Genomic DNA, 15,578 nt, shown 5'->3' on the forward strand with positions numbered 1-15,578 from the left:
ATCCGGTGCGCTTCGGTTCCGGCGCCCTTTGACGCCCGGTGCGCTCCAGTAAACGATCACTTCGGTTCCGGATCACTTTGGTCCCTCCCCCCCCCCCCCAACCTTTCCCCTGACCCCGTCTTGGGGTCAAAGGTTAAAGGTCAGTGCTAAACCCCCACTTCCCCTTTTACTAAAAAAAGCCCATATTCACCTTAAAAAAGGCAGAGTTGTCCCTTTGGGGGGGGGGGGGGGGCAGCACTTTGCTCACTTTTTTTTCTCCTTTTTATTGTTTTTGTCTCTGTGGTTTTTTTTTCCTCCTTCCCCCCCCAAAGGCGGGGGGGGCGCACGGTAAAAAGTACAGAAAGAGCTACAAAAAAAAGGGGAAATGGGGCAAACAAAGCAAAAATCGCTGTCGGGGGGATGGGGGGGGGGGGGGGTGGTGAGGACAGACGGCCGATGGGGACACACAGACACGGATGGGGGCTGAGGGCCGCCCCCCCCCACGGCCCCCCGGGATGGTGGGGGGTGAAATGAGGACAAAAAGTCCCAAATGAGGGAAAACGCTCCAAAAAGGGGGGAATTTTTGTTGCTTTTCTCCTTTTTTTTTTTTTTTTTCCTTTTTTTTTTTTTTTTTTTTTTAACCCATTTCAGTCCCTCCGAGCTTAAAAATACTCTCTTTTTTTTCTTCCTCTTTTTTCCTCCTTTTCCTTTTAAAACAGACGGGAAATAAAAGGGAGCCACAGCAGCGCCGGGTGGGCACGAGGGGGGGGGGCACAACGCCGCCGGGGACCCCAAAAAGGGCGGAATTGGCCCCAAAACGGGGGGGGTCACTGCGCGCTGCTGGAGCCCCCCTGAGAGCTGCCCGTGTAACTGCTGTAGTCGTAGCTGCCATAGTAGGGGGGCCACGGGGGGGGCTGCTGGTAGTATGGGCCCCACTGCTGTGTGTACTGCTGGGGGAGAGAAGGGGGGGGGAAAGGGGGAGGGGTAAAGGGGGGGGAGGAGAAAGGGGGGGGGAGAAAGGGGGGGGGGGAAGAAGGGGGGGGGAGAGAAGGGGGGTGGAGGAGAGAAGGGGGGGGGGAGGAGAGAAGGGGGGGGGAGGAGAGAAGGGGGGGGGGAGGAGAGAAGGGGGGGGAAGGGGGGGGGGAAGGGGGGGGGAGGAGAGAAGGGGGGGGGAGGAGAGAAGGGGGGGGAGAGAAGGGGGGGGGAGGAGAGAAGGGGGGGGGAGGAGAGAAGGGGGGGGGAGGAGAGAAGGGGGGGGGAGGAGAGAAGGGGGCGGGGAGGAGAAAGGGGGGGGGAGGAGAAAGGGGGGGAGGCAGATAAAGAAGAAGAGAGAAAGAGAAGAGTGAGCAATGGGGGGGGGGGCTCTGGTCCCCAGCTCCCCCCCCCCCCGGCCCCAAAAAAGGCTTTTTCTGCCCCAGAAGCGCCGCCTACCTGCGGGTATTGGTTGTAGCTCTGGTTGTAGCTCTGCCCCGCGGGCGGGGGGGGCTGGGGGTAGCTTTGGCTGTAGCTGCCGTAGCCGCTGTAGCCGTAGGTGGGGGGGTAGCCCTGGTTGTACCCCCCCTGCCCGTAGGGCTGACTGTAGTTGGGCTGTGGGGGTGACGACGACAGCGCGTCAGAGCGCCGCTGCGGGCAACGCGTGGGTGAGGGATGGGGGGGTTGGGGGTGAGGGGGGGGTACCTGCTGTCCTTGGTTGTAGCTGCTGGGGGCGTTGCTGCTGGCCGGGGGGGTCGTCCCGCCCGCTTTGTAGGGGCCGGGGGGCCGCGCGGGGCTGTATCCGCTCGGGGGGGGGGCGGGGCGGCTGTAGGCACCGCGGCTGTCGCGGCTGTTGGTGGTGGCGGCGGCGGCGCCCCAACGGTTGGGGGCGTAACTGCTGCGGTTGAAGGCTGAAAAAGGGGGAGGGGGGGTTGGGGGGGGGTGGCAGCCCCACGGGATGGTCAGAGGGGGGTCGGGGTGCTGAGGAGGCTCAGAGCCGCCCCCCAGACTCAATGCCCCCCCCCCCCCCCCATTGGGATGCACGGGAGGGAGGGGAAGGCGGGGGGGGATTTAAGGCCATGAGGAGCTGAACCCCGAACCCCTGGGGGGTGCGATGGGACAACACAAAGCCCCCCCAGACCCCAAATCCCCCCCCCGAAATACACAGAGGTGGTCTGAGAGGGGAGAGGGGTGTAAGCATCGCCCCTAAGCAGGCAGCAGGACTTTTGGGGGGGGGGGGGGGCAGAACCACCAAGTGAATTGCAAGCTCCACGGGGGGTGATGGGACCCCCCCAAAAAGCCCACAGGGACACGCAGGAGAGCTTTACGGGGGGGTCCTCAGGCCCCTAAGCAAGCAGTAAGACTTTGGGGGTTTGGGGGGGGGGGGGGGGGTTGCAGGACCACGGAGCTCCAAAGAGAGGGGACGATACCCCCAACACCCCCCCAGCACCCACAGGAAGGACTTTTGGGGGGGGTCCTCACCTCCGCCTCCGCCGCCGCCCCCTCCTCCACCACGGAAGCCCCCCCCGGCGCCGCCCCCGCGGCCCTGGAAGCCCCCCCGGCTGCCCCCACTTTGGGGAGGGGGAGGAGCGGCGGCGGCACCGCGGCCATCGAAGCGTTGGAAGCCGCCGCCGCCGCCGCCGCCGCCGCGGCCCCGGAAGGGGGAGGGGCGTCCGTCGAAGCGTTTCTCGGGGGGGGGTCCCGCTTTGCGCCCCTCCTCGTTGTACTGCCGCACCAACTCGGCCGCCTCGTCCCGCTGCAGCTCCACAAACAGCACCGAGTCCAGGAAGTCGCCCGGCTCCGGCAGCGTGAAGTTGGCTGGGGGGGGGGGAAAGGGGGGGAAGGGGGGTGAAAATGGGTGAAAAAGAGATTAAAAATCGATGTTTGCCCCCCCCGAATTACAGCAGAGTGGAGACAAAGGAGGAGGCTGAGGGTATTGTTGTGAATGGTGACCCCTAAGGTGAAGCAGAGGGGGGGGGGAGCAGCGGTTTGGGGCTTTCACTGTGTGCTTCCCCCCCCCCCACCCCCATCCCATAATAAAGCAGAGGTTTGGTGGCACTTTGGGGTCCAACATTGATGTCCCCCCCCAGAATTAAACAGAGGGCAATGAGCGGCAGGTTGGGGCTCTGGTTCTGATCCCCCCCCCCAAATTAAAGTGCAGGGAGATGAGCAGCGCTGTGGGGCTCTCACTGTGATTCTCTCCCCCACAGTTAAAGGGGTGGGGGTATAGTTGGGGTCCCCCCCCCCAAAACGAGAGCAGAAAGAAACACAAACGGTGCTTTGAGGTCCTCACTCCGATTCCTCGCCCAATAAAATGAAGCAAAGGGGACAAAAAAGGAGCAGTTTGGGGCTGCCCCCAAAGTTATGGGGGGGGGGGGGGGGCACACAGCGGGGTCTGCAGCGCCCTCCGTGCTTCTGCCCCTACCGATGGGAGCACAGCGGGCAGTCTGGGGGGGTCCCAACGTGACACCCACCCCAAAAACAACCCCAAATGGGGCCACCCGCAGCAGCTGTGGGCTCTCCCTGCAGTTCCACCACCCGCAGCTCAGAGCAGAGCGGGGATGAGGAGCGCCGTGGGGGTCCCGCTGCTATGGATGACCCCTCACCCGGGGTGGGGGGGGGCAGCCCCCACCTTTCATCTCCAGCACCGCGTGGTCCGGGACGTCCTTCCCCTCCTCGTCGGTCCTCCTGACCGTGCGCTCCCGCAGGTCGTCGTCGGTGGGGCAGATGACGACCGCCTTCCGCTGGAAGCCCTCGAAGGGACGCATTTTCCGCCGCTGGGCTGAGCCGTAAACGTTGGTCTGGAATGGGGGGAGGGCGTCGGGGGGGGCTGATGGGGGGTAAAGGGCATCGCGGGGGCTGCGGGGGGGCTGAAGGGCTTCAGGGGGGGCTGAAGGGCGTTGGACAGGGGGCTGAAGGGCGTTGAGGGGCTGCGGGGGGCTGAAGGGCTTCAGGGGGGGCTTCAGGGCATCCAGGGGGAGCTGAAGGGTGTTGGGGGAGGGGAGTTGTGGGGCACTGGGAGAGCTGATGAGCGCTGGGGGGGCTGTGGGGCATCGGGGGGGGCTGATGGGGGGTAAAGGGCATTGCGGGGGCTGTGGGGGGTCTGAAGGCATCTGGGGGGGCCTGAAGGGTGTTGGACAGGGGGCTGCAGGGTGTTGAGGGGCTTCAGGGGGGGCTTCAGGGCATCTGGGGGGAGCTGAAGGGTGTTGGGGAGGGGGGGTTGCGGGGCACTGGGAGAGCTGATGGGTGTTGGGGGGGCTGTGGGGCGTCGGGGGGGCTGCGGGGGGCTAAAGGGCATTGCGGGGGCTGTGGGGGGTCTGAAGGGTGTTGGACAGGGAGCTGATGGGCATTGAGGGGGCTGTGGGGCGTCGGGGGGGGCTGATGGGGGGGCTAAAGGGCATTGCGAGGGCTGCGGGGGGGCTGAAGGGCTTCAGGGGGGGCCTGAAGGGCATCTGGGGGGGCTGAAGGGCTTCAGGGGGGCTTCAGGGCATCCAGGGGGAGCTGAAGGGTGTTGGGGGGGGGGGGGAGTTGTGGGGCTGGGAGAGCTGATGGGCACTGGGGGGGCTGTGAGGCGTCAGGGGGGCTGAAGCGTATTGGGGGGGGGGCTGCAGGGCATTGAGGGGCTGTGGGGCATCACAGGGGCCGCAAGGTGGGGGGGCTGCAGGGTGCTGGCAGGCTGAAGGGCATCAGCGGGGCCGAAGGGTGTCGGGGGGGTGTGTGGGGCATCGGGGGGGGCCGGGGGGTTATCGCCCACACACTCCCCCTGTCCTGAGTGGGGTGGGGACAGCGCGGTTGTGCCCCCTGGGGGGGGACACCAACGGCACCCCACCTGGTCCAGGATGTAGTTGCGCTTCTTGCGGGCGGCGATCTGGATCAGGCGGTTGAGGCACTGCGTCGCCTGCTGGATCAGCACGTCCCAACGGCCCGCGTAGTTGCGTTGGCGCCGAAGCCCCATCACCTTCCAGCCCAGCACGGGGTCGTCACGGGGGGAAAAGAGCCCCGAGGTCACCGAACCCCACCGTCAGCCCTTCCCCACCCACCGTCAGCCATCCCGGAGGGCTTCCAACTCAATGAGGTTGGAGAAGAGCTCCGAGGGCATCGAACCCAACCGTCAACCCATCCCCACTCACCCATCTGAAGAGGTCTTCCAACTCAACAGGGTTGGAAAAGAGCTCTCAGATCCCTGAGTCCAACCGCCAACCCATCCCAACCCATCCACCTGAAGAGGTCTTCCAACTCAACAGGGTTGGAAAAGAGCTCTCAGATCCCTGAGTCCAACCCCCAACCCATCCCCACTCGTAGCGATCCATCTCAGAGATCTTCCAACTCAACGAGGTTGAGAAGAGCTCCGAGGTCACCAAACCCAACCGCCAACCCATCCCCACTCGTTGATCTCCAGAGCTCTTCCAACTCATTCGGGCTGGGAAAGAGCTCTGAGGTGAGCGACAGCAGCCACCAACCCACCCCACCCACCCACAGCCACCCATCTCGGAGGTCTTCCAACTCAGTGAGGTTGGAGAAGCGCTCCGAGGTCAGCCAACCCCACCACCAACCCGCCCCACTCAGACCCATCCGTCTCAGAGCCCTCCCAGCTCCGTAAGCTCAGAAGCGCCCCCCAACCCCCGAGCCCGGCCCCCCTACCCTCATCTTATCCATGATGGCGTTCGTCCCCAGGATGTTGTACTTCTTGGAGGGGTTGGCAGCCGCGTGTTTGACGGCCCACGTCGTCTTACCGGCGGCGGGCAGCCCGACCATCATCAGGATCTGCCAGGCGAAGGCGACGCCGTCACGGCCGGGACCCCCCCGGCCCCCCCAACCCCGCGCGTCCCCCCGCCCCGCACCTCGCACTCGGCCTTGCTCTTGGGCCCCGTGGTGCCGCGGACGCGCTCGGCCACGGGGAGGTGTTGGATGAAGGTGAAGCCGGGCGGCACGGAGAAGTAGGTGTCCTCCCTTTGGCCGAAGTTGAACTCGATGGCGCAGTTCTTCACCAGGACGTGAGGGAACAGCGCCCGGCCGGCCAGCACGTCCTTGCGGACCCGGTACGCCACCCCCAGCCACTTCCCGTTCTTCATGAAGGACATCTCCACCTCCTCCCCGCACTCAAAGTCCTGCAGCGGGGCGAGACGGGGGCGGGTGAAGGCCCGGGGTGGGGGGCCGCCCGCCCGGAGCCGCAGCAGGCGATGGACTCACGACGAGGCAGGCGATGACGTCGTTCTCAGCGAAGGTCTCCCCGTAGTTCTCAAACTTGCAGTTGGTCGACTTCTTGCCGGTGCCGCCGTAGCCGTACGAAAAGGGTTCCTCCCCTGAAGGGCAGAGGGCGGCCGGGTGAGCCGAAATGGGGACGGCAAAAAAGGGGTTCTCCGCCCCCAAACGCGTGCCCTTACCCAGCTGGGTGCTGCAGGAGTCCAGCGACCAGCCCACCCGCACCACGTGTGGGTCGGGCTCGGAGGCGGGGAGGTGTTTGACGGAGATCTCCTCGTTGACCTGCAAGGTGGAGGTGGGGGGGAAGCGAACGTTTTGGGGGCAATCGGCGGCGGTCTCAGCGCGGGGCGGCGCTCACCTTCATCTCGTAGCACACGCGGCCCTGCCGGGCGCCGTAGGTGGCGCGGGCGCCCGACCACAGGTAGGCAAAGCCCTCGATGGTGAGGGGGTACCCGCTGTAGCGGTCCCGGGCCACCTTGAAGTGGAGGTCGCAGTTGTCTGTAGGGACAGAAGATGACGGTCGGGCTGCGGGTGACGCCGACAGCCCCTCGCGGCCCCCCCAGACCCCATAGGGGCACTCACAGGTGTCGACGGCCACCAAAGTCTCGTCAAAATCCTCCTCCTCATCCTCAGCGGGCGGCTGCGGCGACCGACCCCTGCGGCGTGGGGGTGGGGAGGGGGGCTCAGAGCGGTGTTACCACAACGGGGGGGGGGGATCAGCACACCTCAGCACGCTGCGGGCGGTGCTCACCTCTTCTCCTCACGGTGCTCGTAGTACCCCCGGCCCCGCTGCTCCTCGTAGGGCCGCTTGCGGGGCTGCTGCGGCTGTTGAGGTCGGGGCTGCGAGGGGTCGGGGGCGCTGTAAGCGCCGGGCGGAGCGTTGTAGGGTGGGACGGGGGCGTTGTAAGCGGGAGGGGGGGGAGCGCTGTAGGTGGGGGCGTTGTAGGTGGTGGGAGGAGGGGGGTTGTAGGCCGGGGTGCTGTAGGTGGGGGGCGGCGCGCTGTAGCCGGGGGTGGGGGCGCTGTAGCCGGGGGTGGGGGCGCTGTACGCCGGCGGCGCGCTGTAGGCTGAGGGCGGTGGGCCGTACGCGGTGGGGGGAGCGCCGTAGGTGGGAGGAGGGGGCAGGCTGTAGGTGGGGGGGGGGTGTTGTAGTTGGGGGGCGGCACGGTGTAGGTGGGCGCGGGGTCTTCGGGTTTGGGTTCCGGCTTCATCTCTGTGGGTGACAAAGCGGGAGCACAACCGTGCCGTCAGCGCACCCCTCGGGCACGGCTGTGCTGTCAGAAGGCCCCCCCAGGTGACAGCCGGGCCCCTACCTGGGTGCACTGAGGGGTGCTCGGGGTCCAACGGCCGCCTCTCGTAGCTGGATTCGTTGTCCTGCTTGCTGTGCTCGTAGGGTTGGTAGCCCTGCGGCTCACCCGGGTGGCTGTTGTTGTCGAGGCCATCTTTGGGGGGGGGGGGGGGGAAGAGCAGAAGGTTATGGGATTGATTTAAGCTAATAGAAAGAGGAAGGGGTATGGGGAGGGTGATGGAAACCCCAAAGCAGAAGCTTTGAGGGATGAGGCTGCACCCCAGTGGGCACCTGAGGGCAGAATGGGGTGGGTGGGTTGATTAAAAACACCAAAAGAGACCCAAAAATGAGCACGGGGGGGAGCAATAACACAGTGCTTATCAACAGCTGTTGTGGTCTGGGGGTATGAGGGGTGGGCGACCCCATAGTGGTGGTGCTGGGGGAGAGCTGCGGGGTCTGTGTGAGCCCTCCCAGTTACAGCTGTCAATGGTGGGGGTGGGAGGGGGGGGGACAGCGCCCTATTGGGGGATGCATGTAGAGCCCTGTAGGGATGTAGGGACACACAGAGCCCTATTGGGGGGGACACACAGAGCCCCATGAAGAGACCCCAACACACAGTGGGGGGTGACGGGCCGGAGTCATAACGGGAGGAGGGGGGAGCAAAGCCCCCCAGGACCGATGGGGACCACCGAAACGGAAGGAATGGGGTAAAAACGGGGGAGAAGGGGAATAAGGGGGGAAAGGGAGGGGGAGACGGGGGGACACGGACACACGGAGCGGGGGGTCGGGGCTCTGTGGGGAGAGGCGGAGTGGGGCGACGGGGAATGGGGCTCTGAGGGGAGGGGGCACCGCCGTCCCCCCCGTCGGGGCGCTCCGGGCCTTACAGTGTCCGTCCGAGGCCGCGTCCCCGCCGGGCCCCCGCCGGGCCTCCTCCGCCTCCAGCGCCGCCTGCAGCCGCTCGGCCAATTCGGCCTTCAGCCCTCGGGTATCCAACCCGCGCCGCCCCAACTCCTCCTTCAGTTCGTTCACCCTCAGCCGCCGCACGTCCATCGCCGCCGCCGCCCGGCGCCCATCGAGGGCCGCTGAGGGGACGGCTCAAAATGGCCGCCATCGCCCTCCTCCTCCCCTCCCCGGCCCGCGCCGCGCTGCAACGCGCGCCGCTATTGGTTCGCGCTCACCTCGCGCGATGTAACAGGCGGTTCTATTGGTCCAGCCGCTGTACACGCCCCCTCAGGGCGGGGATTGGCTCGGTCGCTGAGCTCCCGCTCAATGCTGCTTTGCAAACCGAGCGCTCATTGGGCAAGAGAGTGGGTGACGCTGTAAGACGGCCGCACATTGGTAAAAACTGGGGTTTGGCTCCTCCTTCCGCCCCCTGGGAATGACGATTGGGGACTGACACGGCGAAGGGGCGGGCACTCGCGGCCTGCCGACCAATAGTAGCGAGAGAGGCGCCGCGCGCTTCCCGCAAGTCTATTGGCTGTTCTCTCTGCCTATCAGCACGGAGGTTCAGAGCCCACTTTCCATTGGCTGAGCCCTCATGGAGGGCGGGACCATAGCAGCGCGCCTCTGACAGGTCGCCTGGAGGGCGGGCTCGGGGGCTCAGCTGCCGCCGCCCATTGGCGGAGCCGAGGGCGCTGCGCGCCCATTGGCCGAGCGCTGGAGGTGTTTGCGCGCGTTGCCGCGCCGCGCTGCCTAGCAACGGGAGCCGTGCTTCTATTGGCTGCGGGAAGCAATCCTCTGCGCTCCCATTGGCCGAGCCCGGGGAGGGGCGGGGCCTGTGCTGAAGGCGGCATCACCACAGAGCCAAAGTTCGATGGAGCGGCCCCGAAATCCGCCGAAACGGCCCCAAAATCCGCCGGAACGGCCCCAAAACGGCGCCCGGCGGGCAGAGCCCCCCCGCGGCGTGGCTCCTGTGTCCTGAAGGGGGGCCCATAGGGGTCCTATGGGTCTGGGGGGGGTCCTGTAGAGATGGAGGGATCCTGTAGGGCCGGGGGGGGGGCTCTATGGGTCTGAGTGGGGGAGTTCTATAGGGCTGGGGGTGTTCTGTGGGGCTGAGGTGATCCTACGGGGCTGAGGGGGTGAGTTCTGTGGGGCTGGTGGGGTCCTGTGGGGCTGAGGGGGAGCCTGTAGAGATGGGGGGGGGTCCTGTAGGGCCAGGGGGGTTCTATGGGGCTGGGGGGGAGGGGGGAGTCCTATAGGACTGGGGGGGTCCTGTGGATCTGGGGGCTCCTGTGGGGCTGAAGGGGTTTCTATGGGGCTGGGGTGGGGATCCTGTAGGGCTGTGGGGAGTTCTATAGGGCTGGGGGCTCCTGTGGGGCTGGGGGGGGGGTCCTATAGGGATGAGGGGTCCTATAAGGATGGGGGGTCCTATAGGGATGGGGGGGTTCCTATGGGTCGGGGGGGGAGGGCGGTTCTGCAGCTGCTTTCTGCCTTTCACTGGGGGGTGGGGGGGACCCAGCACCCATGGGTTTCCCCGCCCCCCCCCCCCCCATAGCGGGCGCCAGCGCCACATTCCGTCCCCCCACCCACGCCCCCCCCCCATCAGTCGCCCCATTGTTTGGGGCCGAAGGGCTCTGTGTGCCCCCACAGCTGGGGGGAGGGGGGGGGGAAACCGCTGCGTCAGCAATGGCCGCCCCACGGTGTGTGGGGGGGGTCCTGGGGGGGTTTGGGATGCTGGGGAGGGGTCCTATTGGTGCTGGGGGGTCCTGGGGGGGTCCTATGATTCTGGTGATAATGGGGGGGGGTCCTCTGCGGGGGGTCCTATTAATGATGGGGGGTTTCTGAGTGGGGGTCCTATTGCTGATGGGGATGATGGGGGGGGTCCTATGGTGCTGAGGGGTCCTGAGGGGATCCTATGATGCTGGAAATGCTGGGGGGGGCCCTGGGGGGTGCTGGGGGGGCCTTTTGCTGATGGGGGGGACCTGAGGGGGTTCCTATTGGCGGTGGGGGGTCCTGGGGGAGGTCCTATGGTATCAGGGGGTCCTGAGGGGGTCTTTGGGTGCTGGTAATACTGAGGGGGGGGTGCTGGGGGGATCCTATTAGTGGTCGGGGTTCTGGGGGGGGTCCCCGTGTGCTGGGGGTGGTGCACTGCCCCCCCCCCCCGCTCCTTCAGTGCCCCTTTTTGGGGTCCCCCCCCCCGCTCTGCCCCCGCTCTGAGGCCACCAATGGCTGCTGCCGGCGCTGCCCCTCCCCGGAGCCTTTTCTGTCCGCCCCCCCCGGAGCTGTGGGGCCACGACCGGCGGCGCCGACACCGACAGAGGTACGGACGGCCCCATATCCCCATGGCCCCATATCCCCACGGCCCCATATCCCCATTGCCCCACAGCCCCATATGATCCCCATTGCCCCATATCGTCCCCGGATCTCCGCTGTCCCATAATGTTCCCATATCCCACAGCCCAATGTCCCCACTGCCCCATGGCATCCCCATATCCCCATACTGTCCCCATTGCCCCATATCCCCATTGCCCCATATTCCCTATCCTGATGTCCCCATTGCCCCATAGCGTCCCAATATCCCCATATAGTCGCCATGTCCCCATATTACAATGTCCTCGTATTCCCATACTGTTCCTATTGCTCCATAATGTCCCCATACCCCATTGTCCCCACATCTCTATGTCCCCATATCCCATACCCCATATTGTCCCCATATTGTCTACATTGCCTCATATTGTCCCCATATCCCTATTATCTCTTATCCCCGTGTACCCATACTGTCCCCATTGCCCAATAATGCCCCCATATCCCAAAGTCCCCACTGCCCCATAATGTCCCTATTGCCCCGTAATGCCCCCGTATCCCAAAGTCCCCATTGCCCCATATTGTCCCCACTGCCCCATAGCATCCCCGTCATGTCCCCATTGCCCCATATTGTTCCCACTGTCCCATAACATCCCCATATTGTCCCCACTGCCCCATATTGTCCCCACTGCCCCATAATGTCCCCATTGCCCCATATTGTCCCCACTGCCCCATAGCATCCCCATCATGTCCCCATTGCCCCACAGTGTCCCCACATCCCATGGGGCTGCGCCTCCTCCCCCATTGCTGCAGTCGAGGGGTGTCTCTGTGCCCCCCCCCCCCCCCGGGACCCCCATGGGTGCCCCCCCCCCCCCCAGCGCCGTCAGTGTGGGCGCGTTGTGCTGAGTGCCCCAAATGCCCCACATTCCCCCGGGGGGGGGGGCAACAATGGGGTGCTTTGTGCCCCCCCCGGGGTGGGGAGGAAGGGGGAGCTTCGCCGTGGGGAGGGGCAATGTGGGGGGGTGAAGTATGGGGGCTTTAATGGGGGGATTGTAATGCTATGGGGGTTGCAGTGGGGTTTTGCAGTGGGGGGGCCCCAATTGGGGGGGGGTGCAGTGGGAGGGTTGCAATATGGGGGGGTCTAAAGAGGTTGGGGGGGCTGCAATGGGGGGCTTTAGTGAGGGGGTGTAATGGGGGGGTCGCTATGGGGGGGTGCAGTGAGGGGATTCAATGGGGTTTAATGGGGAGTTTGATGGGGGGGCTCAGCAGTGGGGGGGTTCAGTGGGAATGGGAGGGGGGGGTCATTGGGGGGGCTTAATGGGGGGTTACAATGGGGGGTTACAATGGGGGTAATTCAATGACGTTGTGCTCCCCCTTTCTGCAGCCCCCCACCCTCCTGCCTTCTGCTGACCCCCAGCGCCCCCCACTGTGCCCCCCCCCCAAACTGCAGCACCATGGAACCCCCCCGGGCCGGCCCTGAGGTGAGAACACACTGCTGCAGGGGGGGGGGTGACATGGGGGGGTAACATGGAGGGGGTCTCACTGTGTCCCCATGGGGGGTGACAAGGGGGGGGGTCTTACTATGTCCCTATGGGGAGTCTCAGTGTGTCTCTATGGTGCCTTGCTGTGTCCCTATGGGGTCTCGCTGTGTGTGTCCCTATGGGGTCTCACTATGTCCCTATGGGGAGTCTCAGTGTGTCTCTATGGTGCCTTGCTGTGTCCCTATGGGGTCTCGCTGTGTGTGTCCCTATGGAGGGGTCTCGCTGTGTCCCTATGGGGTCTCCCTGTGTCCCTATGACCTCTCGATGTGTCCCTATGGGGGCTCTCACTGTGTCCCTATGGGCTCTCACTGTGTCCCTATGGGCTCTCACTGTGTGTCCCTATGGGGGCTCTCACTGTGTCCCTATGGGGGCTCTCGCTGTGTGTCCCTATGGGCTCTCACTGTGTCCCTATGGGCTCTCACTGTGTGACCCTACGGTCTCTCACTGTGTCCCTATGGGGGTCTCTCACTGTGTGTCCCTATGGGGGGGTCTCACTGTGTGTCCCTACGGTCCCTCACTGTGTCCCTACGGTCCCTCACTGTGTCCCTATGGGCTCTCACTGTGTCCCTATGGGGGCTCTCGCTGTGTGTCCCTATGGGCTCTCACTGTGTCCCTATGGGCTCTCACTGTGTGACCCTACGGTCTCTCACTGTGTCCCTATGGGGGTCTCTCACTGTGTGTCCCTATGGGGGGGTCTCACTGTGTGTCCCTACGGTCCCTCACTGTGTCCCTACGGTCCCTCACTGTGTCCCTACGGTCCCTCACTGTGTCCCTATGGGCTCTCACTGTGTGTCCCTATGGGGGGGTCTCACTGTGTGTCCCTCCAGTCCCTCACTGTGTCCCTATGGGGTCCCTCACTGCGTCCCTCCGGTCCCTCACCGTGTCCCCGTGTGCCCTCACCGTGTCCCCGTGCGCCCGGCCGCCCCGCAGGACGCGCAGGAGCTGCTGGTGGAGACGCCGGCGGAGCGCGGGGTGGGCGCGGTGCAGCTCGCCGGGGATCGCGACGGCGTCTTCGTGCTGGAGGCGCAGCGCGGCAGCGGCCTCCGCCAGGGTCAGCAGCGCCCCCTGCCGGTCACCGCCGGCCCGACACCCCCGGGGGTCACCGTCACCCCCCGTCACCCCCCGTCTCGCGTCCCCCCGGGTCCCCCCCACATCCCTGTGCCCCCCATGCGTCCCCCTATAGCCCCCCACATCCCCGTGTCCCCCGACACGCCCGTGTCCCCCTATATCCGCACACCCCCGTGTCCCCCTATTTTCCCACGTACCCCCCAAACCCCCCCGTGTCCCCCCACATCCCCACAGCCCCCCACAACCCCATATCCCCTTATATCCCCACACCCCCCCATGTCCCCTATATACCCCCACTATACCCCACATTCCCCCACCCCCCCACGTCTCCCACATTCCCCCACGCCCCCCATATCCCCCCACCCCCCATGCCCCCCCATGTCCCCTATATACTCCCACATTCCCCACACTCCCCCACCCCCCCATGTCCCCCATATCCCCCCCGTCTCCCATATACCCCCACACCCCCCCATGTCCCCTATATAGCCCTATATACCCCCATATCCTCCCCCACACCCCCACACCCCCCCGTGTCCCCAATATACCCCCACATTCCCCACGCTCCCCCACCCCCCACGTCTCCCACATCCCCCCACGTCTCCCACATCCCTCCACCCCCCCACGCCCCCCATATCTCCCCACGCCCCCCACGCTCCCCCTCACCCCCCCGTTTCCCCCCCCGTCCCGCAGGTGACCGCCTGCTGAGCGCCCGCGTGTTCTTCGAGCGCAGTGAGGACGCGGCTCAGGTGCTGCGCAGCGCCCGGCAGTGCCGCGTTTCCTTCTGCCTCAAACGCCGCGTGCCGCCCCCCCGCGCCCCCCCCGCGCCCACCGCCCCCGACGCCAGAGGACCCCTGGCCAAGGTGGCCCGGCTGGTGGGTGGTACTGGGGGGGCACTGGGTGGTACTGGGGGCAGTGGGGGTGGGAGGGGACAGTGGGGGGCACTGGGGGGTGGTGGGGGTGGGAGGGGACAGTGGGGGACATTGGGGGGCACTGAGTGGTACTGGGGGGCAATGGGGGTGGGAGGGGGCACTGGGGGGCACTGGGGGTGGGAGGGTGAAGTGGGAGGTGCTGAGTGGCAGTGGGGGACACTGGGGGTGGGAGGGGGCAGTGGGTGGCACTGGGGGGCATCAGGTGGTACCGGGGGGCAGTGGGGGGCACTGGGTGTGGGAGGAGGTACTGGGGGGCAGTGGGTGACACTGGGGGGCACTGGGGATGGGAAGGGGCACTGGGTGGCACTGGGGGGCAGTGAGGGACGGACAGTAGAGGGGCAGTGGATGGCACTGGGGGTGGGAGGGGGAAGTGGGGGGCTGTGGGTGGCACTGAGGGGCAGTAGGGGTGGCAGAGGGCAGTGGGGGGCAGTGGGGGACAGTAGGGGGGCAGTGGGTGGCTCTGGGGGACACTGGGGGTGGGAGGGGGCACTGGGGGGCCCTGGGGGACATTAGGAGGCAGTGGGGGGCAGTGGGTGGCTCTGGGGGACACTGGGGGTGGGAGGGGCACAGGGGGGCCCTGGGGGACATTAGGGGGCAGTGGGGGGCAGTGGGGAGCATTGGGTGGTACTGGGGGGCACTGGGGGTAGTGGGTGGCACTGATTGGTGCCCCCCCCCGGCCCCAGAACCTGCTTAGCCTGACAGCTCTGCGGAAGGGACCCCCGGCGCCCCCCCCCGTGGACGTGGAGCTGGCGCTGCCCAAACTGTCCCTGCTGTCCCCCCGCGCCGTCCCCCCCCCGGGACCACCTTCGGTGACGACGACCACCGAGGGGGGGATCCCCGAGAAGGGGCGGGTGGCGGAGGGGGGGGTCCCCAAGGTGGGGGTCCCCAGGGTGGGGGTCCCTCCGGTGCCCCCGGGGGGGGGCGGCAGTGCCGGTGCCGTCGTTGGACATCGCGGTGCCCAAAGTGGGGGTGACGCTGGGGCTGCCCGGAGCCGCCGACGGCACCGCCGAAACTTTGGGTCGAAAACTGCCCAAATTGGAACTTTTGTGCCCCAAAGTTTGCGGTGACTTCGAGGGGGGGCCCAAAATGGCCGCTTTAGAAGTGACCGCCCCCCCCGTGGCTTTGGAAGTGGCGTTGGGGGAGAAAAAGGGAGCCGGGGATAAAGGGGGGGGCAAAGGGACCCCCAAAGGGTGGCAGTTGGGGGGGGTCCGCCTGGGGGGGTCCAGCCCCGACCTCCGTGCGGAGGGGGGGGACCCCAAAGTGGGGGGTGGAGTGGGGGGGGGGGCGGCGCCTGGGGGGCTCCGTCCCCAACATTGGGCTGATTTTCGGGGGGGGGGAGCCCCAAAAAGGGGGAGG

At 66.3% G+C, this 15,578-nt stretch overlaps 2 protein-coding genes across 4 annotated transcripts; one reads left to right on the plus strand and one right to left on the minus strand.

The window, feature by feature from the left end:
- Window positions 1–296: 296 nt before the first annotated feature.
- On the minus strand, window positions 297–8,533 carry HNRNPUL1 (heterogeneous nuclear ribonucleoprotein U like 1). The gene is given in 16 exon segments (XM_025144479.3): window positions 297–926; window positions 1,411–1,566; window positions 1,657–1,862; window positions 2,434–2,769; window positions 3,584–3,752; window positions 4,781–4,909; window positions 5,593–5,715; window positions 5,793–6,059; window positions 6,142–6,254; window positions 6,336–6,435; window positions 6,512–6,651; window positions 6,736–6,809; window positions 6,905–7,359; window positions 7,362–7,366; window positions 7,467–7,595; window positions 8,326–8,533. Coding segments are annotated over 16 exon segments (2,688 nt in total). The 5' UTR covers window positions 8,492–8,533; the 3' UTR covers window positions 297–806.
- Window positions 8,534–10,517: 1,984 nt separating this feature from the next.
- PRX (periaxin) lies at window positions 10,518–15,542 on the plus strand. 3 transcript variants are annotated; one of them, XM_015272491.4, is made up of 5 exons: window positions 10,518–10,700; window positions 12,069–12,165; window positions 13,156–13,276; window positions 13,984–14,165; window positions 14,906–15,541. In XM_015272491.4, the coding sequence occupies exons 1-5, from the start codon at window positions 10,606–10,608 to the stop codon at window positions 15,287–15,289; spliced, it is 879 nt and encodes a 292-aa protein (XP_015127977.3). In that variant the 5' UTR covers window positions 10,518–10,605; the 3' UTR covers window positions 15,290–15,541. The 3 variants fall into 3 exon arrangements, with proteins under 3 accessions (XP_015127977.3, XP_025000276.2, XP_025000275.2); XM_025144508.3 differs by lacking the exons at window positions 10,518–10,700; window positions 12,069–12,165 and having other exon boundaries at window positions 12,571–13,276; window positions 13,984–14,153; window positions 14,906–15,542; XM_025144507.3 differs by lacking the exons at window positions 10,518–10,700; window positions 12,069–12,165 and having other exon boundaries at window positions 12,572–13,276; window positions 14,906–15,540.
- Window positions 15,543–15,578: the final 36 nt, after the last annotated feature.

Source organism: Gallus gallus, chromosome 38 (genome assembly GCF_016699485.2).
Source record: "Gallus gallus isolate bGalGal1 chromosome 38, bGalGal1.mat.broiler.GRCg7b, whole genome shotgun sequence".
NCBI lineage: Eukaryota > Metazoa > Chordata > Aves > Galliformes > Phasianidae > Gallus > Gallus gallus.